At 26.2% G+C, this 25541-nt stretch overlaps 1 protein-coding gene and 2 pseudogenes across 3 annotated transcripts; 2 read left to right on the top strand and 1 right to left on the bottom strand.

Moving 5' to 3' along the window:
- The first annotated feature begins 252 nt into the window (after positions 1–252).
- Positions 253–5886, top strand: LOC145974778 (cytochrome P450 4C1-like; annotated as a pseudogene). The gene is made up of 12 exons (XR_014439803.1): positions 253–656; positions 930–1036; positions 1282–1372; positions 2660–2845; positions 3052–3145; positions 3707–3809; positions 4003–4102; positions 4342–4452; positions 4543–4611; positions 4853–5021; positions 5207–5386; positions 5451–5886. The product of XR_014439803.1 is annotated as a cytochrome P450 4C1-like (transcript).
- A 2728-nt stretch (positions 5887–8614) lies between these two features.
- Positions 8615–9890, bottom strand: LOC145975102 (uncharacterized). Its single transcript, XM_083105299.1, has 2 exons — positions 9044–9890; positions 8615–8898 (listed from the first exon to the last, which is right to left on the bottom strand). The coding sequence occupies exons 1-2, from the start codon at positions 9334–9336 to the stop codon at positions 8739–8741; spliced, it is 453 nt and encodes a 150-aa protein (XP_082961425.1). The 5' UTR covers positions 9337–9890; the 3' UTR covers positions 8615–8738.
- Positions 9891–14828: 4938 nt separating this feature from the next.
- Positions 14829–21282, top strand: LOC145975145 (cytochrome P450 4C1-like; annotated as a pseudogene). Its single transcript, XR_014439901.1, has 12 exons — positions 14829–15119; positions 15393–15499; positions 15745–15835; positions 17123–17308; positions 17515–17608; positions 19086–19204; positions 19398–19497; positions 19737–19847; positions 19938–20006; positions 20248–20416; positions 20602–20781; positions 20846–21282. The product of XR_014439901.1 is annotated as a cytochrome P450 4C1-like (transcript).
- Positions 21283–25541: the final 4259 nt, after the last annotated feature.

The raw sequence follows: 25541 nt of genomic DNA, 5'->3' as shown, positions 1-25541 counted from the left end.
TATAATTTTATTAAATTATTATAATATGTTGCAATATATATTTTATGTTATTGTCTTATAAAATGTACATTATATTAATCTTGCGAAAATATTTGACATAATAATTATTAGATATCGTATCGATGTACTATAATTAGATAAACAAAAAGAACAAATAAAATAAATAAATAAGCTTTTAAACAATAATTATATAGCTTATATAATTATATTATTTATTTAACTTATCAAGATAACTACGAATTTTGTCGAAAATCGAATATCTATTATTATATGTATTAAAAAATATTTATTTTATGACACGTACAGTAGGCGCCAATAATGCCTTAACATATGAAATTGGTCGCATTCGAAACTAATAATAATTTAATAATATCTAGTCATTATTAATCCCGAATGCGACCAATTTCATATATTAAGGCATTATTGGCGCCTACTGTACGAAGAATAAAAAACAATAAACGGAAGAAGCTTAATCAGATAATCAAGAAACATCAAGACAGTGACGATGTTTATGACTATATTCATATTATCTATGTTTATTTTATTAATATATTATTATGTATATTATGAAAAATACGAGCGACTTCTTAATCTTATACCGGGACCATCGGGTTTTCCAATTATTGGGAATGCGCTCCAATTCTATGTGTCAGCAGGTAAGTACAAAATTTCTAATTTATTTACATTAATTGACAAACAAAATCTGTGTCACGTATACAAGCAAAAATTCATAAATCATTTATTCTAAAACATATATCTATCAAGATTATTACATGTAGATTATTTCTCTTTGCAATAACAATTTGCAATCCATTTTCTTTATTATCTATTTTCAACGTATTTAGATAGAAGTGCACATTAATATTAAAAATAAAATTAATCCCATGAAAACATTTGTGTTGTATTGATATTTATAATATAATTTTCAGAGGAACTATGGAAACTCTTCTGTAAATTATCTAATGAATATTACATTATTAAAATCGGAGGTTTATTTATACATGGAGTGGGTATCCGTCATCCAGATGATTTAAAGGTAATAAAAGAAATTTCTCTGTACACATTACGATTGGGTATGTGAATTAGATTGAAGAGTCTTGCGATTCACAGAAAGACTTTTACTAATAAAAAATGTTTCTTATAAAAATGAAAAGCCAAATCGATACTCCATCGAGATTAGAATAAAATACAGAGATGCAATTAATAAATTATTTGTGTATTTAAGATTAGTGATATAATAAGTGAATAATATATATTTCTTTCTCTTTCCGATTATTTCAGACAGTACTAGGCAGCACTAAACATATCGAAAAAAGTCGTTTGTATAACGTGTTTCATCCTTGGTTAAATACAGGTCTCGGCACTAGCACAGGTAATAATATAATAATGTTAACATATGTATAAGTACTCTCTAAAAAAGTGAATCAGTGAAAATATCACTAATTTAAACAGTAAAATAAGATTTCACTGAGAATCAGTGAGTATTTTACTGATCCTCAGTGGAAACGCTTACTTTTTTGTTATTTTATCTTATATCTCACTGATTATGGTCAGTTAAAATAAAATTCACTGTAAAACCAGTAAATTTTACTGTAAAACCAGTAATCGCTAGTTCGTTCGTTTACCGCTACGATCGCTATCTCTCTCGTATTTAATTTTAGTCATAAGAATTATATAAAGTTTGCAAAGAGCGACATTTGAAATTAGAAGTATTACTTCGATTTAATTTCTGATACAATCTCAATAGATAGGCTTCAGATATTAAATCGATCTTTATAAGTCGGACAAATAAATGTCTGGCGACTTAATGAAAATTATTCGTTCGTTATCTATTTAAAATAACAAGTTCAATATGCATGTAATATATATAAATAAAATACAATTTTTAATATAATAAATATTTAGTAAATATAAATAAAATTTTTATTATCTGTTTCTATGAAACAGATAGAGAGATGAATTGTAGTTTAATATTATTGACAATAACGAAAGAAATATTACTAATATTGAGAAATATTACTGATTGAAACAGTCAAAATTATTAACTGGTTCTTTCAATAAAATATCACTGATTTACAGTGCTGTACTTATAACTGCTGTAATAAGTGACTATTTACTGTTTTTCAGTGATAATACACTGATTCACTTTTAGAGAGTATACATACTTTTCTATTACAATTTGTTGTTAATCTGTCCCCGTCACAGAAAATCAAATAAAATGTGAAAATTAGACTTGAATATTATCTTAAATGGTGAATGTATACAACCTCTTTGTTAAAAACTAATAATTTTAAAAGAAATTTGTAGATGAGATATTGAGAGATAATTTCGCTGTGATGTATGTTCATATTGTCATAAATAGAAGTAAGACAGATAATTTAGTTAAATCGAAGATCATCACTAATAGATTGTACTATCAGTAATAGATTAAATTAATATTAATTTATATATTATATATTATACATTTTTTTATATTATATATTTATATTATTATTATATGTTATATACTTATATTATTACTATATATTATATATTTTTATTGATTTATTTCTATTTACTAATTTATAAAAGTTAATTACAAAATAATAATTACACCTACGTTGATACTTGCAATTCCTCTTTTATAGCACAATGTTGCATTATTTTGTTTTTGTTTTAGCGATTAAGTGGCACTCGCGGCGAAAGATGTTAACACCTGCATTCCATTTTAATATATTGAATAAATTTGTTGATATTTTGATCAAGGAGGGCGATTGCATGACAAAATCGTTGAAAGATGTCGGAGGGACAGTTGTAAAGGATTTATTACCATTTATTAGTGAACATACGTTAAACGCGACATGCGGTAAGGAGTTCCTATTTTACATTATGTACAGGAATTTTATTCTAAGTGATTATAGCTTAAAATAAAAATAGAATAATGTTTCTATACGAAGTATCAATGCTACAAGTAAAGATAGATAATATCTAATATTTTATAAAAAAAAAGGCTGTCCGCAAAATATTCCCCTGAAAATAATCTTCGACTGTTTTATTTAAATGCATTTGTAGAAACTATCATGGGCGTTTCTCTGCAAAAATTTGGCGAATTCCAACAACAGTATCGAAATGCTATTCACGATATAACCGAATTAATAACTTATAGGTAATTCACGAATACACAGAATATAGTTGTATAATCTTTTAATTTATAATCCACATCTTTAAACTTATAACCTTTTAACTGTGACACATTACATTATACATTTTGAAAAATAGATTAATTAATGAATAATTATGTAAAAGTGGACTTAGTGAAAATGTCACTTCGTTTACAAGTCGACACTTTTCAATCAAACTCTATTGTATGTGTATCATTAAATGTTTCATTACATAATTGTTTGTAATCTTTTAAATGTTGGAAATATCAGAACAATTCAAGGAAAAATAAATTGTGTCCAAAATTCATAAAGAAATTATCTTTGATCAGAAGTCTATAGCTAACATAAAATAAAAAGTTTTTAGAAAATTCTCCTTTTTTGTAATATATATATATATATATATATATATATATATATATATATATATAGATTTAAATTTTTTATATATTCTTTACAATCTTTAATTATTAAAGATTAAATTGATTTCATGATGGCTTTAATTTTATAAAATAACATTATTGAAATTATTTCATCATTTGAAATTATGTAGTTTTATTGAATTTTAGAGCATTAAGGCCTTGGTTGTATAATGATTTATTATTCTCATTGTCACCACAAGGGAGAAAGCAAAAGAAAGTCTTGAAAATATTGCATGGATTTACGGAAAAAGTACGTTATCACATTATTTTAAATCTTACAACACTTTTATGTGTAAAATAACAATAAATCTCGTAATCTTTGTAGGATTACATTATTTATTTTAAATATTAATATTATGTTATAAATATCTATGATATAATATAATACCATTGCTGTTTAATACAAAAAATCTTGTCAAAAATTAAATATTGTACTTGTATAGATCATCGCGGAAAGAAAACTTTATCACGAACGCACCAATGATCGATACTTAAAAAACCTTGAAAGTAACAAAGAGACAGAAAATTTCGACGTGTTTGGAAGTACGTAAGAGATCAGAGCTTCTAATTTAAGTTTGGCTGCGCAATTAATTTAATATTATCCATTATGCTTGCATTATTTATATTAAACACATAATCACATGTAATAATACAACATATGTTTGCTGTAAAATTAAATCATTATTATTTGTAATAGAGTTTGAATTTTTTAAACAAGAATTGTTATATAATTAAAGCGTGGCATGGAAAAGTGAAATCGTTATTAATATGCTTTTTTTTAGTTAAAAAATATAGGCTAGCCATGTTGGATAATAATTTTAATAGCGGCATCTCGAGAAAATTCTCTAACTGATTTGGATATCAGAGAAGAAGTCGACACTTTTATGTTTGGAGTATGTATCTGTAAACTTTTTTTATCTTTTTCTACATGATATCTAAGTATGTATAACAATATGACGATATGCATATGACGATGATTATAGGGTCATGATACTACAGCGGCGGGTATAATGTTTACTTTACTACTCTTAGCTGAACACAAAGATATCCAGGTACCTATTTCTCGCAATATATTGCGATATATAATTTAAATTAAGACTTTTATTCAAAGTAATAATGTTATCAAGTTCTTGTTACGATATATTTTTCCTAGATATATTAGAATATTCGGAAGAGATTTAACCGTATTTAAAATAATATTAAAATATTTTAATTTATTAAGAATTTATTTTTATCTGTCCACTAAAAATCAGAATTGAGAAATACATTTTCATTATATTATTGATGACACAGGAGCGTGTGAGGGCTGAAGTCGATACTGTGATGCAAGAGAATGGAGGAAAACTTAACATGAGATCATTAGAAAATTTATCATATTTAGACAGATGTTTAAAGGAAGCGCTACGTTTGTATCCCAGCGCGGTTATCATATCACGCAAGCCTAGGAATGATGTAAAATTACGTAATTAGTCACTTTTTGCTGCATATATTTTTGAATATGTTACACAATATGGAGTATATATTATTGAATGTAAAGTATTGATTAATTAGTATTTTAAGAATGCAATATTGTTATATCTTATTTTTCTCAAAGAAGCTCTTATTTTCGTAAATTTTACTATTTTCCAATTTTATAATAATTTTCAGAATCATATATCGTGCCCGCTGGAACGATCTTACTTCTTAGTATCTACGGAGTTCACAGAGATCCCAATTTTTGGCCAAATCCAGATGTATTTGATCCGGACAGATTCTTACCCGAAATGGTAAAGAATCGTCATCCTTATTCTTATATACCATTCAGCGCAGGACCGAGAAATTGCATAGGTAAATTGATCGTGATTTTCGTTTCTCTTCGTATCGATAATTTATCATAAACTTCGAATTGTAGGTCAACGTCTCGGTTTGCTGATGATGAAAGCTATGATAGCTCCTTTAATACATAATTTTTGCTTGGAACCTGTTGAGTATTTAAAAAATATCCGATTAATGTTTGATATAATAATACGTCCTGCTCATCCGGTTCATATAAGATTCATACCGATCAAATGAAAACAGCCGTTTGAAACTAAAGTGGATACTGTAAGAGTATAAGTTGATGCGGTGCAAAAATCGAAGAAAATTGTTATGCATATTATATGTTCAACATTATGAAGAAAATATTATGTATATAAACATTACATTTAATCATGAAAATAATCACACAGAATATCTTATAAATATATATTATAGAACCCAGTATATCCAAATTTAACATATGTAAAGATCCCCTATCATGCACAATCGCAAAAAGAACATTTATCCATAAAATATATACGTTTAAAGCTAATAAAACAATTACTTCTTTGCGTCTTATTCATAGAATTCAAAGAAAATTCCAATCGACGCAATCGACATTTCCCACGAGTATTGCGCTGGATGAAAATGAATATCTTCTTCTCGCGGAATAATACACGCATCATATATCAAGCTGTCAAGGTTGATAGAAGTCTGTTTCTGATGATTAGGGAACGCCATAGTGGATCATGGTTGCTGTTTTAATTTTCTTTTTCATTTCCTGTAACAAGTCCCTTTTTCTGTACTAGTGGATTGTTTTCTATTTTTTTTTTGGTAGCTAGAATCTTTTTCTTGGAAATAATTTTTAATCGAAATATATTCATCGTATACTTGAATCGATTTACACTACTGCAATTGTATTTTTATATCTGCAGCAGTTTAAATTTGTCAAGAGATTTAATTAAATTAAACTTTTTCTTCTGTCGTGTGAAATAATATTTTTATATTTTTTCCTTGTCCATTTTCAATTTTAAGTGAGAAACGTTTTAATTATACATTTGAAAGATGCAGTATATTTATCGTTATAGATTATCATACTTTAAATTTAATTCCTTCATACATAAAATATTAGTTATATTATATTTGTTCTTTTCTATATGTTAATGAATTCCTTCTTCACATAAATCGTGGGAAGGAGATCATACTTTAAATTTAATTCCTTCATACATAAAATATTAGTTATATTATATTTGTTCTTTTCTATATGTTAATGAATTCCTTCTTCACATAAATCGTGGGAAGGAGATCTGTCGCGTAGATTTACACTTACACACACACACACACAATTTCAATTTTTAGTACATCTTAATTTATCTTTTATGTAAATGATATTTTAAACACACAGATATTTAAAAATGTGTTAGGATTTCATACATTGAGAGCTTTAATTATTATTTTCTTTACAAAAAGCCAACTTAAAAAAAATAAATATGTGGCTAAAGATAGCTGAAATTTATAAAAGTTTGAATATTTTAGGAATAGGAGGGTAAGCTACCTTTGTATTATCTACTAATATAACTATTAAGTTTTATTTATATTTATTTATATTTTATTTGTTTTATTTATTTATATTTATATATTTATTATATTTTCCAGAATAAGAATTCAATATATCAGGAAACAACGATATGAATATTAATATAGCCAGCTGCCAATGGCTAATTTATAATTATATAAATATGAAAAGAGAGAAACAATTGAAACTCCAGTTATACAATGTTCATCAACGTCGTACAACATTCATTCTTGTCGAAACAAACTAAAATTACCGAAATAAAAAGAAAATTAAAAACAGAGCAAAACAAAAGCGAAAACAAAAATTAGAAAGTACGGGATTTAAAAAATTTAGTTTAAATTTAGTTAATATTTCAATATCACGAATTGCTAAATAAAGAAATGAAGAAAACATGTAAAACTATATTGAAAATTATATTAAGTGATAATCTCCAGGATAAAACTATAATACAAAGTATATATAAATATTTTAAGTTTGTTAAAAATATTTTTTATTATAATATAAATTTTTATTTTTTAGAATAATAAATTAAACGAAAAAATAAGATTTTAGAATTGAGAAATATCACTGAAAAATTATTGTATAAAAATTATGTATATGACATATACTCGTATGACGATGTCATGACGATGTCATGAGATTATAAGGACAAAATAAAGGGTACAAATAAAATAACGAACCAATGAACCACACATTTGAATTTTAAAATAATAGTTTGCATTTTTATTTGTTTATATATATATTAACAATTTATCGACTAATAAGAGACCACAAAGATCTCCAATCGTTTGTGAAAAATGTGGGGTATAAGTGAAACGTATAATCAGCGCCATTTGCGCAACGTGAATATAAAAATATTAAATTTTAATAAATATTAATATTTTATATTAATAAAAATGCAACATATCATATATTAAATATTTATTTTAATCATGTTGATTCTTATTGTTAGTTTTAGCATATTACAATTCATATTCACTTATATCTTGTTACGTTTTACATTTTATTTATCTTACATTCATATAATATATATATTCTTACGAAAGATATAATCTACTTTTTTATTTTTTTTTTATCTATCTATACATATCTTGTACTTTAAAGCTGCAAAATTTGTTTGTCTACACACGAGCAATCGACTATCTGCAGACGTTTTGATTAAAATAACTTTGTCGCAAAGAAATATCTCTTTGAGCATCATTTCTTTGTCGGTGACCACTTGGTACAAATCACAACATCATTGTTATGATTAAAATTTCTTGATGAGCACTTTATGTCACATCACGAAATTAAATCAATAAAAATGTTATCTGTTATTTCCTAATATCTTACGTATATTAAGTGAGATTCAAATACTAACAAGATACAAAATTATAACTATTTAGATAAAAAAATGTCATATCACATTACAGTGTGAAGCTTTTATATAATGCTATTGATATGCTAATATTATACAACCATTTTACATATGTTTCGAGTGCCTCTTATTATATTTTAAGTATTTTTTTATAAAATTTCTTCTTGGTGAAGCATGACATATTATAATTTTTATTTAGAATACCAATTTCTTTTATCTAGAATTTCTCTTTTCATTAATCATAAGTATGTCTATGAAACACCAAATAATATGTAAAATTTACGAATATACAGATATCTAAATATTTCAGAAATCATTAGAATATTCCAGCAATATTTAAAAAATATTTAACATATCGAATGGAACATTGTATAAAAGCTTACACAAAATGCACAAAAATATCCCACATTTAACACACTGCTTACATTTTCAAATCTATTATCTATGTCTAAATCTCGATAATATACATTTTATTTTCGATGTATCCAAATGTTCCCAAATCCCCAAGTCCCCTTGATATTCTGTTGATATAATTTCTCCGCGTATCTTCGCGCTTTCCTACGAGAAAATACTCTTCGAAAATACCAATCGGAAGCGCTACGCTGCCGTTGCTTCCTGCGCGTATTAAATCTGCGAGAATGAAGAGTATTATTTGTTAAAGATATTATAAGGATTAGAAGCTATAGTGCCTTAAGTATAGCAAACATACTTTTTCAACATAAGAAACTTATATCTGTATTATTTGTTTCTTAAATTTTATTTTTCAAATTAATACCTTTTATTATCGCTCTGCCAATCCATATTTATATAATCCTGGTTATTTTGCTTTGTTACGCGGCTGTTAAACGACTGCTTAGATTTATGATAATCATCGGGATGCTCCGACATACGATTCTTAATTTCATTCCGAGGGAGTTTCTTCTTTTTTCGTTTTATCATCATTATTAAGAATCGTTTTAATGGAATCACTCGATTTAAAGTGATCCTTTTGTTTTGGTTTACTCTCCTCAAACAAAACTTCTCCAGAATTTTCATAATCCAATACAGATTCTTTACTATTTGTATCATGTTTGTTGTTAGAATTAGCAACAAAATTCTTTGTTTTATACTGAAAAAAATTTAATTTATATTAACATGTAACTTGAGTTGAAATTACATACTATGTGATATTTCTCTAAATCTTTCTCTCTCTGTAAGTGCACTATTTCTATATATTATATCAAAATTTTTGCACTCTTCTCCTCTCTGTCTCTTTTTCTTCTTCTAATATGAAATCTATATATATATACAGGGAGTTCCGATTTTAACTTTCCCATCGAAATATCTCGTAAAGTCTAAAAAATACGAAAAACTGTTTCAGACAAAAATTGTATGGCTTGAAGGGGGCCATAAGATGGTGTCATTGGTTTGACCTTGAAAAGTCGTTTGAAGGTTACGTGAAGGTCACCTTCAATTTTTTAAATGGACCCCCTATTTTATATTACTTATTCTTATAGCTTATCTCGAGAGCTTTCCAAAACACTATTTTAAAGTATTGCTTTATTCAGTACTTTTCGAGTTATGAGGCTTAAAATAATTTCTTAATTTTACATAAACCATAAAATATCTAGTAAAATATTCATTTTTCGATTATCTTACCTTAATACTTTTATGTACAAAATAATGAGAGGAATCAATTGGTGTAAAGAAAATACATAGTTATTTTTAAGAAAAAATATGTAATTGTTAATTGCAAATTACATATTTTTTCCTAAAATGCTTTCCTGAAGAGAATAGTGGAAACTTTAAAATCGGAGACCTTGTATATGAAACTTATGATAAATATTCTATATAATAATGTAACGTGAATTAAACATGTTTTTATATAATTTATATTAATTTTTCTTATATTAAATATTTAACACATAAAAAGATTTCTTTTTTTTCTAACGCGCTCTATTCAAATAAAAATATTGTCTCGCTCTTTTGCATTCTTCTTCCAATTTTTATAGTCAGTAATTCATAGAATTAAAAGAAAATTTCGCTGAACTTAAAAGCCCCATAACATTCTCGACTGCGACGAAAATATCGATCGTATACATGGATCGCGAATTACAACGCTGCAATTATATTTTTATATCTGAAACCGTTTAAATTTTATTTACTTCATTTGCTGCAACAAGTTTTTTTTCTTTGCATTCTTCTTTGTACATTATTTCCATTTTCTTGTAGTTATAATTTTTTCCTTCGAAATCCATTTTTAATCGAGATATATTAATACGCATCGAGATATATTAATACGCATACATGGATCGCAAGTTTAATATATTGCAATTATATCTTTATATCTGTAGCTGTTTAAATTTTTCAAGAGATTTAATTAAATTTAATTTCTTTTTTTTTCTATCATGCACAAAAATATCTTTATATTTTTCCTTCGCCAATCTGCAATTTTTAATGAGAAATATTTTAATTATATATTTCAATGATGTAGAGGATTTATCATCACATTATATAACTGAATTTAATTCACGTAATATAAAGTATTATTTATGTTATATTTCTTTTTTCCTATTCTTTATTTTAAAGTAAATACATATTTTAAATGATATATGCATCGGTGTTTGCAAAACATGGTTATAAATTTAATGCTTTACGCATAAACACAGCGGAAGATCTGTCGTATAGATTTATATTTGCAATGCATGTGCAATATTATGTATTTTTCCTGTATAACAAGATTTGAACCGTATTTTCAAAAGTTATAACATTATTGTTGCAAAATACAGAGTTAAGCAATAAAATACATAACAGCAACATTCATTTGCAGAATAATTTTCGTGGCATGGATTTGACTCTTTGTTTTCAATAATAATTTTTTAACGAATCAATCGACTCTTTAGATTAATGATATGTAAATGTAAGTGCAAAAATTACAAAATGTGATTAATGATATGTAAATGTAAGTGCAAAAATTACAAAATGCGATTTTGATTAACTTTAGATATATAGACTAAGAGAGATGTGTGTATTTTTTTATTTGTTCTCTTACATTGAAATACTCCATTAAAAAATTGACTTTTAGAATATTATGTCTCATAAAAATCGATGGCAATCATACTTTTGTCATGTTTTTTATAAATAAAATCTCTCTCGAAATATAATATGCGATTAAAAAAACGATAAGAGCAATTATTGAAATTGAAATAAAATTCAAAAATAGCAACTAGCGTCGTTTGTTAGCTAAAGATAATTCGAGGTGATAAATTTCTAAATGATTTATCGCCTATTTAAAAATTAATCTACTGAATTGAAAGCGTTAAGAAGTTTGATATGAAAATTTGTAAAAAGAAATAAAACTTTTTTCCTTATTTTGTTATTATCACTATTAATATCTTGATTTTAAGAAAGACACATTTTAAACAAAAACAATCGCTATTTTAAATCAATTCTAGCAATCTTACAAGCTGTGCAATTACATAATTATATAATTATATTATTATTATTATCATTATTATTATTATTATTATTATTATTATTATTATTATTATTATTTCATCTTGTGCTGTCTTAAATTAAACAAGTTTAGAATCTCGTGCGGTATTTTATGCATACATTTTGAGTTTATTTATATTTAACGTTTTAATATCTTATCACATATTAAATATAAATTTGATTTGTTATATCAATGTTATTTTAGCTTTGCACGCGAAAAAAACGTGGCATAGGTAAATGACATATAATAGATAAGTTACATATATAAATGTATCCGTGTTAGTTATCTTTCATTACAGAAAAACAGGTTGTGTTATGCGAAAAATCGAGCGCATGGACGGACACGAATAGCATATTACAGAGAAGTTTATAATTAATTCTGGAAAATGATTTTTCGAAACATAATATCATATATGGTTGGATTCGTAAAAAAATAATACTTGATAACAAAGAAATTTCAAAATTAAAAAAAATATATTTAGTGGTAAGAGTATTTGAAAAAATTAAAAAAATAACAATTTTTTTTTGTTATTGTTGTAAAGTACTCTTGAAGCTATTTTTTAATTATTTTATTTATTTTTTAATTTGAAAATTTTTTGTATCTCTTATAGTTTTTGAAATATTCATCTCGAAAGAAAAAAACCGATTTTTTTCAAAGGGGTGATTTATCCCCTAGACACGCACATATAAAATGGGCATGTGTTCCTTCAAAAAAGATACGTGTTCCTTATTTTTGTCTACAACACAACATATTTCAATAGCTTTTAAGCTCATCAAAATCGGAGGGGAACACTTCCGTGCCTTTCCTTGTTAGGTCTATTCTTAAATGGTTTCATAATCAATTTCTTTATATTCCCAAATAAAGGTAAATAAAAATGTAATTCATCTCTAATTGGAATGGGTTATTCAACTGTCTGCTTCTATATAGTATAGAGTTCTAATTACACAGGCCTGCGAGGTTTAGTTACAAAAAGTAGAATAGGTGAATCTGATAGATTTTGTGACGCTGAAAATGAATCTGGCCGTAGAATTTCCCCAACACGTCAGGTTTTTGAGTAATTTAGTTGAATGTCTCAAAAATCGCTATTTTGGCCAATTTCATGAATTTATTGTGGAGAAATCAAATTTTTTGAAATATTTCTGCCAATGGCATCGTATAGTATTCACTTTCACCTTTCAAATCCACTTTTGATTACCAACGCACGATTTTTTTTCGCTGAGATATATGAGTATGAAGTTATAAGAAAATTTACGTTAAAGAAAATTTACATAGAAAATTTACATCAATATGGTAGATCCATCATCTTAAAATTTTAAGATTGACATATGTCATGTTCAGTTGCCCAAAAAAGTATTGTAAAGAAATATCTAATACAGTTGTTACACATTTTGATAAATTTTTCTAAATTTTATGCCTTTTTATTATGATTCCATCCACCATACTGGATGCGCCATTTTTAATTTCAAAAGGTGACAGAAGGTATTTAAAAATGTATGTTTTAACATTAATTTTGATTCGTAGTGAGATAGAGAGGTGACACGGTTGATTTAGAATGAGTTATTAGATCGCTGTGCATGACCGGTCTTATCATTTGCATATCTGAGCGAAAAAAAATCGTGCGATGGTAATCGAAAGTGGATTTGAAAGATGAAAGTGAGTAGGGAGGAAAAGTAACAGCGTCATGAAAGTAACAAGCCTCCTACTAAACTACACAGTATGTTGAATAATTTGTACTATACAGGGTGAGTCAAAAGTATGTTTTAAAAATTTGTGAGCGTGTTCCTGGATAAAAAGGAAGAACAAATGTTCATATGAACATATGGTCGCAAATGCTTTGTTGTCGAGATAATGGACATAAATCAGCAGTATCAAATAATGCTTTATTTGAACGTTTACAATTTTGTTATTGTTGTTTGTTTTTTTTTCGTTCAAATAAAGCATTATTTGATACTGCTGATTTATGTCCATTATCTCGACAACAAAGCATTTGCGACCATATGTTCATATGAACATTTGTTCTTCCTTTTTATCCAGGAACACGCTCACAAATTTTTAAAACATACTTTTGACTCACCCTGTATAGTCAAACGCGTACGCCTCGATTCTCTTCCTTTTCAGTTAATTGGTGTAGAACGATCGCACCGGTTGCACATGCAGGAGTGAAATTAGTGTATTTGTATTATTCACCTAAGTATTTCTTGTTTTAGTTTTTTTTGTATTTGTGCCTAATTAAAGTGTATATATTGGCATAATTATTTGCCGGTGCATTTTTCTAAAATGTATTCATAAGTTTTTATAGTTGATTTGGCTAAGCCTTGCAACATATTTAGGTTATAATGCCCCCAGGATAAAAGTAACAATCAACGTGCTTACGAAAAGCTATAATAGCTCTTTAAATATCTATCATTTGAGATTGAAGCATAGGTATAATAATAGAACAATAAATACAAGCTTCAAACTTTTATTATCAGTTTATGCAACTTTGTTAAACTGGCTTATGCATCTGTTTAACGAGATTTACAATTCTATCTTAATCATTTGAGTTATGTGTTTCGATTGATTGTTGTACCACATGGAATCTATCCGGTAATCTTTATAAAATTTTATAAAACATTCTATTGCAAAATCCCAATATTTAATATCACAATTAGTATAAAACGAGATGTAATTTTAAAACAAATTTTTTTAAATATCATAAGTTGTTAATTTTATTTGATTGCTATAATTTTATTAAATTATTATAATATGTTGCAATATATATTTTATGTTATTGTCTTATAAAATGTACATTATATTAATCTTGCGAAAATATTTGACATAATAATTATTAGATATCGTATCGATGTACTATAATTAGATAAACAAAAAGAACAAATAAAATAAATAAATAAGCTTTTAAACAATAATTATATAGCTTATATAATTATATTATTTATTTAACTTATCAAGATAACTACGAATTTTGTCGAAAATCGAATATCTATTATTATATGTATTAAAAAATATTTATTTTATGACACGTACAGTAGGCGCCAATAATGCCTTAACATATGAAATTGGTCGCATTCGAAACTAATAATAACTTAATAATATCTAGTCATTATTAATCCCGAATGCGACCAATTTCATATATTAAGGCATTATTGGCGCCTACTGTACGAAGAATAAAAAACAATAAACGGAAGAAGCTTAATCAGATAATCAAGAAACATCAAGACAGTGACGATGTTTATGACTATATTCATATTATCTATGTTTATTTTATTAATATATTATTATGTATATTATGAAAAATACGAGCGACTTCTTAATCTTATACCGGGACCATCGGGTTTTCCAATTATTGGGAATGCGCTCCAATTCTATGTGTCAGCAGGTAAGTACAAAATTTCTAATTTATTTACATTAATTGACAAACAAAATCTGTGTCACGTATACAAGCAAAAATTCATAAATCATTTATTCTAAAACATATATCTATCAAGATTATTACATGTAGATTATTTCTCTTTGCAATAACAATTTGCAATCCATTTTCTTTATTATCTATTTTCAACGTATTTAGATAGAAGTGCACATTAATATTAAAAATAAAATTAATCCCATGAAAACATTTGTGTTGTATTGATATTTATAATATAATTTTCAGAGGAACTATGGAAACTCTTCTGTAAATTATCTAATGAATATTACATTATTAAAATCGGAGGTTTATTTATACATGGAGTGGGTATCCGTCATCCAGATGATTTAAAGGTAATAAAAGAAATTTCTCTGTACACATTACGATTGGGTATGTGAATTAGATTGAAGAGTCTTGCGATTCACAGAAAGACTTTTACTAATAAAAAATGTTTCTTATAAAAATGAAAAGCCAAATCGATACTCCATCGAGATTAGAATAAAATACAGAGATGCAATTAATAAATTATTTGTGTATTTAAGATTAGTGATATAATAAGTGAATAATATATATTTCTTTCTCTTTCCGATTATTTCAGACAGTACTAGGCAGCACTAAACATATCGAAAAAAGTCGTTTGTATAACGTGTTTCATCCTTGGTTAAATACAGGTCTCGGCACTAGCACAGGTAATAATATAATAATGTTAACATATGTATAAGTACTCTCTAAAAAAGTGAATCAGTGAAAATATCACTAATTTAAACAGTAAAATAAGATTTCACTGAGAATCAGTGAGTATTTTACTGATCCTCAGTGGAAACGCTTACTTTTTTGTTATTTTATCTTATATCTCACTGATTATGGTCAGTTAAAATAAAATTCACTGTAAAACCAGTAAATTTTACTGTAAAACCAGTAATCGCTAGTTCGTTCGTTTACCGCTACGATCGCTATCTCTCTCGTATTTAATTTTAGTCATAAGAATTATATAAAGTTTGCAAAGAGCGACATTTGAAATTAGAAGTATTACTTCGATTTAATTTCTGATACAATCTCAATAGATAGGCTTCAGATATTAAATCGATCTTTATAAGTCGGACAAATAAATGTCTGGCGACTTAATGAAAATTATTCGTTCGTTATCTATTTAAAATAACAAGTTCAATATGCATGTAATATATATAAATAAAATACAATTTTTAATATAATAAATATTTAGTAAATATAAATAAAATTTTTATTATCTGTTTCTATGAAACAGATAGAGAGATGAATTGTAGTTTAATATTATTGACAATAACGAAAGAAATATTACTAATATTGAGAAATATTACTGATTGAAACAGTCAAAATTATTAACTGGTTCTTTCAATAAAATATCACTGATTTACAGTGCTGTACTTATAACTGCTGTAATAAGTGACTATTTACTGTTTTTCAGTGATAATACACTGATTCACTTTTAGAGAGTATACATACTTTTCTATTACAATTTGTTGTTAATCTGTCCCCGTCACAGAAAATCAAATAAAATGTGAAAATTAGACTTGAATATTATCTTAAATGGTGAATGTATACAACCTCTTTGTTAAAAACTAATAATTTTAAAAGAAATTTGTAGATGAGATATTGAGAGATAATTTCGCTGTGATGTATGTTCATATTGTCATAAATAGAAGTAAGACAGATAATTTAGTTAAATCGAAGATCATCACTAATAGATTGTACTATCAGTAATAGATTAAATTAATATTAATTTATATATTATATATTATACATTTTTTTATATTATATATTTATATTATTATTATATGTTATATACTTATATTATTACTATATATTATATATTTTTATTGATTTATTTCTATTTACTAATTTATAAAAGTTAATTACAAAATAATAATTACACCTACGTTGATACTTGCAATTCCTCTTTTATAGCACAATGTTGCATTATTTTGTTTTTGTTTTAGCGATTAAGTGGCACTCGCGGCGAAAGATGTTAACACCTGCATTCCATTTTAATATATTGAATAAATTTGTTGATATTTTGATCAAGGAGGGCGATTGCATGACAAAATCGTTGAAAGATGTCGGAGGGACAGTTGTAAAGGATTTATTACCATTTATTAGTGAACATACGTTAAACGCGACATGCGGTAAGGAGTTCCTATTTTACATTATGTACAGGAATTTTATTCTAAGTGATTATAGCTTAAAATAAAAATAGAATAATGTTTCTATACGAAGTATCAATGCTACAAGTAAAGATAGATAATATCTAATATTTTATAAAAAAAAAGGCTGTCCGCAAAATATTCCCCTGAAAATAATCTTCGACTGTTTTATTTAAATGCATTTGTAGAAACTATCATGGGCGTTTCTCTGCAAAAATTTGGCGAATTCCAACAACAGTATCGAAATGCTATTCACGATATAACCGAATTAATAACTTATAGGTAATTCACGAATACACAGAATATAGTTGTATAATCTTTTAATTTATAATCCACATCTTTAAACTTATAACCTTTTAACTGTGACACATTACATTATACATTTTGAAAAATAGATTAATTAATGAATAATTATGTAAAAGTGGACTTAGTGAAAATGTCACTTCGTTTACAAGTCGACACTTTTCAATCAAACTCTATTGTATGTGTATCATTAAATGTTTCATTACATAATTGTTTGTAATCTTTTAAATGTTGGAAATATCAGAACAATTCAAGGAAAAATAAATTGTGTCCAAAATTCATAAAGAAATTATCTTTGATCAGAAGTCTATAGCTAACATAAAATAAAAAGTTTTTAGAAAATTCTCCTTTTTTGTAATATATATATATATATATATATATATATATATATATATATATATACAGGGTGACCCATTTTAACTTAGGCAGCCAAATAACTCGAAAAATAAGCAAGATAGAGAAAAATGTTTTAGACAAAAGTTGTATGGTTTCGAGGGGGCCATAAGATGGTATCATTGGTTTGACCTTGAAGAGTCATTTGAAGGTCACGTGAAGGTCACTTCAATTTTTTTAAATGGAATACCCTATATATTTTTGTACATTCTTGTAGCTTATTTCGAGAGCTTTCCAAAACACTATAATTAAGTACCTTTCCGTTAAGTACTTTTTGAGTTATGATGCTTGAAATAATTTCTTAATTTTACATAAACCGTAAAATATCTTGTAAAATATTCATTTTTCGATTATCTTACCTTAATAATTTTATGTACAAAATAATGAGAGGAATCAATTGGTGTAAAGAAAACACATAGTTGTTTTTAAGAAAAAATATGGAATTGTTAATTGCAAATTACATATTTTTTCTTCGTAACAACTATGTGTTTTCTTTACACCAATTGATTCCTCTCATTATTTTGTACATAAAACTATTAAGGTAAGGTAATCGAAAAATGAATATTTTACAAGATATTTTACGGTTTATGTAAAATTAAGAAATTATTTCAAGCCTCATAACTCAAAAAGTACTTAACGAAAATGTACTTAATTATAGTGTTTTGGAAAGCTCTCGAGATGAGCTACAAGAATGTACAAAAATATATAGGATGTTCCATTTAAAAAAATTGAAGTGACCTTCACGTGACCTTCAAATGACTCTTCAAGGTCAAACCAATGATACCATCTTATGGCCCCCTCGAAACCATACAACTTTTGTCTAAAACATTTTTCTCTATCTTGCTTATTTTTCGAGTTATTTGGCTGCCTAAGTTAAAATGGGTCACCCTGTATATATATATATATATATATATATATATATATATATATATATATATATAGATTTAAATTTTTTATATATTCTTTACAATCTTTAATTATTAAAGATTAAATTGATTTCATGATGGCTTTAATTTTATAAAATAACATTATTGAAATTATTTCATCATTTGAAATTATGTAGTTTTATTGAATTTTAGAGCATTAAGGCCTTGGTTGTATAATGATTTATTATTCTCATTGTCACCACAAGGGAGAAAGCAAAAGAAAGTCTTGAAAATATTGCATGGATTTACGGAAAAAGTACGTTATCACATTATTTTAAATCTTACAACACTTTTATGTGTAAAATAACAATAAATCTCGTAATCTTTGTAGGATTACATTATTTATTTTAAATATTAATATTATGTTATAAATATCTATGATATAATATAATACCATTGCTGTTTAATACAAAAAATCTTGTCAAAAATTAAATATTGTACTTGTATAGATCATCGCGGAAAGAAAACTTTATCACGAACGCACCAATGATCGATACTTAAAAAACCTTGAAAGTAACAAAGAGACAGAAAATTTCGACGTGTTTGGAAGTACGTAAGAGATCAGAGCTTCTAATTTAAGTTTGGCTGCGCAATTAATTTAATATTATCCATTATGCTTGCATTATTTATATTAAACACATAATCACATGTAATAATACAACATATGTTTGCTGTAAAATTAAATCATTATTATTTGTAATAGAGTTTGAATTTTTTAAACAAGAATTGTTATATAATTAAAGCGTGGCATGGAAAAGTGAAATCGTTATTAATATGCTTTTTTTTAGTTAAAAAATATAGGCTAGCCATGTTGGATAATAATTTTAATAGCGGCATCTCGAGAAAATTCTCTAACTGATTTGGATATCAGAGAAGAAGTCGACACTTTTATGTTTGGAGTATGTATCTGTAAACTTTTTTTATCTTTTTCTACATGATATCTAAGTATGTATAACAATATGACGATATGCATATGACGATGATTATAGGGTCATGATACTACAGCGGCGGGTATAATGTTTACTTTACTACTCTTAGCTGAACACAAAGATATCCAGGTACCTATTTCTCGCAATATATTGCGATATATAATTTAAATTAAGACTTTTATTCAAAGTAATAATGTTATCAAGTTCTTGTTACGATATATTTTTCCTAGATATATTAGAATATTCGGAAGAGATTTAACCGTATTTAAAATAATATTAAAATATTTTAATTTATTAAGAATTTATTTTTATCTGTGCACTAAAAATCAGAATTGAGAAATACATTTTCATTATATTATTGATGACACAGGAGCGTGTGAGGGCTGAAGTCGATACTGTGATGCAAGAGAATGGAGGAAAACTTAACATGAGATCATTAGAAAATTTATCATATTTAGACAGATGTTTAAAGGAAGCGCTACGTTTGTATCCCAGCGCGGTTATCATATCACGCAAGCCTAGGAATGATGTAAAATTACGTAATTAGTCACTTTTTGCTGCATATATTTTTGAATATGTTACACAATATGGAGTATATATTATTGAATGTAAAGTATTGATTAATTAGTATTTTAAGAATGCAATATTGTTATATCTTATTTTTCTCAAAGAAGCTCTTATTTTCGTAAATTTTACTATTTTCCAATTTTATAATAATTTTCAGAATCATATATCGTGCCCGCTGGAACGATCTTACTTCTTAGTATCTACGGAGTTCACAGAGATCCCAATTTTTGGCCAAATCCAGATGTATTTGATCCGGACAGATTCTTACCCGAAATGGTAAAGAATCGTCATCCTTATTCTTATATACCATTCAGCGCAGGACCGAGAAATTGCATAGGTAAATTGATCGTGATTTTCGTTTCTCTTCGTATCGATAATTTATCATAAACTTCGAATTGTAGGTCAACGTCTCGGTTTGCTGATGATGAAAGCTATGATAGCTCCTTTAATACATAATTTTTGCTTGGAACCTGTTGAGTATTTAAAAAATATCCGATTAATGTTTGATATAATAATACGTCCTGCTCATCCGGTTCATATAAGATTCATACCGATCAAATGAAAACAGCCGTTTGAAACTAAAGTGGATACTGTAAGAGTATAAGTTGATGCGGTGCAAAAATCGAAGAAAATTGTTATGCATATTATATGTTCAACATTATGAAGAAAATATTATGTATATAAACATTACATTTAATCATGAAAATAATCACACAGAATATCTTATAAATATATATTATAGAACCCAGTATATCCAAATTTAACATATGTAAAGATCCCCTATCATGCACAATCGCAAAAAGAACATTTATCCATAAAATATATACGTTTAAAGCTAATAAAACAATTACTTCTTTGCGTCTTATTCATAGAATTCAAAGAAAATTCCAATCGACGCAATCGACATTTCCCACGAGTATTGCGCTGGATGAAAATGAATATCTTCTTCTCGCGGAATAATACACGCATCATATATCAAGCTGTCAAGGTTGATAGAAGTCTGTTTCTGATGATTAGGGAACGCCATAGTGGATCATGGTTGCTGTTTTAATTTTCTTTTTCATTTCCTGTAACAAGTCCCTTTTTTTGTACTAGTGGATTGTTTTCTATTTTTTTTTGGTAGCTAGAATCTTTTTCTTGGAAATAATTTTTAATCGAAATATATTCATCGTATACTTGAATCGATTTACACTACTGCAATTGTATTTTTATATCTGCAGCAGTTTAAATTTGTCAAGAGATTTAATTAAATAAAACTTTTTCTTCTGTCGTGTGAAATAATATTTTTATATTTTTTCCTTGTCCATTTTCAATTTTAAGTGAGAAACGTTTTAATTATACATTTGAAAGATGCAGTATATTTATCCTTACATTATCATACTTTAAATTTAATTCCTTCATACATAAAATATTAGTTATATTATATTTGTTCTTTTCTATATGTTAATGAATTCCTTCTTCACATAAATCGTGGGAAGGAGATCATACTTTAAATTTAATTCCTTCATACATAAAATATTAGTTATATTATATTTGTTCTTTTCTATATGTTAATGAATTCCTTCTTCACATAAATCGTGGGAAGGAGATCTGTCGCGTAGATTTACACTTACACACACACACACAATTTCAATTTTTAGTACATCTTAATTTATCTTTTATGTAAATGATATTTTAAACACACAGATATTTAAAAATGTGTTAGGATTTCATACATTGAGAGCTTTAATTATTATTTTCTTTACAAAAAGCCAACTTAAAAAAAATAAATATGTGGCTAAAGATAGCTGAAATTTATAAAAGTTTGAATATTTTAGGAATAGGAGGGTAAGCTACCTTTGTATTATCTACTAATATAACTATTAAGTTTTATTTATATTTATTTATATTTAATTTGTTTTATTTATTTATATTTATATATTTATTATATTTTCCAGAATAAGAATTCAATATATCAGGAAACAACGATATGAATATTAATATAGCCAGCTGCCAATGGCTAATTTATAATTATATAAATATGAAAAGAGAGAAACAATTGAAACTCCAGTTATACAATGTTCATCAACGTCGTACAACATTCATTCTTGTCGAAACAAACTAAAATTACCGAAATAAAAAGAAAATTAAAAACAGAGCAAAACAAAAGCGAAAACAAAAATTAGAAAGTACGGGATTTAAAAAATTTAGTTTAAATTTAGTTAATATTTCAATATCACGAATTGCTAAATAAAGAAATGAAGAAAACATGTAAAACTATATTGAAAATTATATTAAGTGATAATCTCCAGGATAAAACTATAATACAAAGTATATATAAATATTTTAAGTTTGTTAAAAATATTTTTTATTATAATATAAATTTTTATTTTTGAGAATAATAAATTAAACGAAAAAATAAGATTTTAGAATTGAGAAATATCACTGAAAAATTATTGTATAAAAATTATGTATATGACATATACTCGTATGACGATGTCATGACGATGTCATGAGATTATAAGGACAAAATAAAGGGTACAAATAAAATAACGAACCAATGAACCACACATTTGAATTTTAAAATAATAGTTTGCATTTTTATTTGTTTATATATATATTAACAATTTATCGACTAATAAGAGACCACAAAGATCTCCAATCGTTTGTGAAAAATGTGGGGTATAAGTGAAACGTATAATCAGCGCCATTTGCGCAACGTAAATATAAAAATATTAAATTTTAATAAATATTAATATTTTATATTAATAAAAATGCAACATATCATATATTAAATATTTATTTTAATCATGTTGATTCTTATTGTTAGTTTTAGCATATTACAATTCATATTCACTTATATCTTGTTACGTTTTACATTTTATTTATCTTACATTCATATAATATACGAGTATATATTCTTACGAAAGATATAATCTACTTTTTTATTTTTTTTTTATCTATCTATACATATCTTGTACTTTAAAGCTGCAAAATTTGTTTGTCTACACACGAGCAATCGACTATCTGCAGACGTTTTGATTAAAATAACTTTGTCGCAAAGAAATATCTCTTTGAGCACCATTTCTTTGTCGGTGACCACTTGGTACAAATCACAACATCATTGTTATGATTAAAATTTCTTGATGAGCACTTTATGTCACATCACGAAATTAGATCAATAAAAATGTTATCTGTTATTTCCTAATATCTTACGTATATTAAGTGAGATTCAAATACTAACAAGATACAAAATTATAACTATTTAGATAAAAAAATGTCATATCACATTACAGTGTGAAGCTTTTATATAATGCTATTGATATGCTAATATTATACAACCATTTTACATATGTTTCGAGTGCCTCTTATTATATTTTAAGTATTTTTTTATAAAATTTCTTCTTGGTGAAGCATGACATATTATAATTTTTATTTAGAATACCAATTTCTTTTATCTAGAATTTCTCTTTTCATTAATCATAAGTATGTCTATGTCTACACCAAATAATATGTAAAATTTACGAATATACAGATATCTAAATATTTCAGAAATCATTTGAATATTCCAGCAATATTTAAAAAATATTTAACATATCGAATGGAACATTGTATAAAAGCTTACACAAAATGCACAAAAATATCCCACATTTAACACACTGCTTACATTTTCAAATCTATTATCTATGTCTAAATCTCGATAATATACATTTTATTTTCGATGTATCCAAATGTTCCCAAATCCCCAAGTCCCCTTGATATTCTGTTGATATAATTTCTTCGCGTATCTTCGCGCTTTCCTACGAGAAAATACTCTTCGAAAATACCAATCGGAAGCGCTACGCTGCCGTTGCTTCCTGCGCGTATTAAATCTGCGAGAATGAAGAGTATTATTTGTTAAAGATATTATAAGGATTAGAAGCTATAGTGCCTTAAGTATAGCAAACATACTTTTTCAACATAAGAAACTTATATCTGTATTATTTGTTTCTTAAATTTTATTTTTCAAATTAATACCTTTTATTATCGCTCTGCCAATCCATATTTATATAATCCTGGTTATTTTGCTTTGTTACGCGGCTGTTAAACGACTGCTTAGATTTATGATAATCATCGGGATGCTCCGACATACGATTCTTAATTTCATTCCGAGGGAGTTTCTTCTTTTTTCGTTTTATATTCTTATCATCATTATTAAGAATCTTTTTAATGGAATCACTCGATTTAAAGTGATCCTTTTGTTTTGGTTTACTCTCCTCAAACAAAACTTTTCCAGAATTTTCATAATCCAATACAGATTCTTTACTATTTGTATCATGTTTGTTGTTAGAATTAGCAACAAAATTCTTTGTTTTATACTGAAAAAAATTTAATTTATATTAACATGTAACTTGAGTTGAAATTACATACTATGTGATATTTCTCTAAATCTTTCTCTCTCTGTAAGTGCACTATTTCTATATATTATATCAAAATTTTTGCACTCTTCTCCTCTCTGTCTCTTTTTCTTCTTCTAATATGAAATCTATATATGTATACAGGGAGTTCCGATTTTAACTTTCCCATCGAAATATCTCGTAAAGTCTAAAAAATACGAAAAACTGTTTCAGACAAAAATTGTATGGCTTGAAGGGGGCCATAAGATGGTGTCATTGGTTTGACCTTGAAAAGTCGTTTGAAGGTCACGTGAAGGTCACCTTCAATTTTTTAAATGGACCCCCTATTTTATATTACTTATTCTTATAGCTTATCTCGAGAGCTTTCCAAAACACTATTTTAAAGTATTTCTTTATTCAGTACTTTTCGAGTTATGAGGCTTAAAATAATTTCTTAATTTTACATAAACCATAAAATATCTAGTAAAATATTCATTTTTCGATTATCTTACCTTAATACTTTTATGTACAAAATAATGAGAGGAATCAATTGGTGTAAAGAAAATACATAGTTATTTTTAAGAAAAAATATGTAATTGTTAATTGCAAATTACATATTTTTTCCTAAAATGCTTTCCTGAAGAGAATAGTGGAAACTTTAAAATCGGAGACCTTGTATATGAAACTTATGATAAATATTCTATATAATAATGTAACGTGAATTAAACATGTTTTTATATAA

Source organism: Camponotus vicinus, unplaced genomic scaffold, assembly GCF_025532165.1.
Source record: "Camponotus vicinus isolate PSW18456_S1 unplaced genomic scaffold, iyCamVici1.0 SCAF_1, whole genome shotgun sequence".
Classification (NCBI taxonomy): domain Eukaryota; kingdom Metazoa; phylum Arthropoda; class Insecta; order Hymenoptera; family Formicidae; genus Camponotus; species Camponotus vicinus.
This window is presented reverse-complemented; position numbering and strand designations above follow the sequence as displayed.

Bases quoted from the DNA above. Each gene is read 5' to 3' on its own strand.
- LOC145975102 (XM_083105299.1), bottom strand. From the start codon at position 9,336: ATGATACAAATAGTAAAGAATCTGTATTGGATTATGAAAATTCTGGAG. The intron at 8,899-9,043 runs GTATTAATTTGA...TCATTCTCGCAG, and splicing joins TGGCAGAGCGATAATAAAAG to ATTTAATACGCGCAGGAAGC.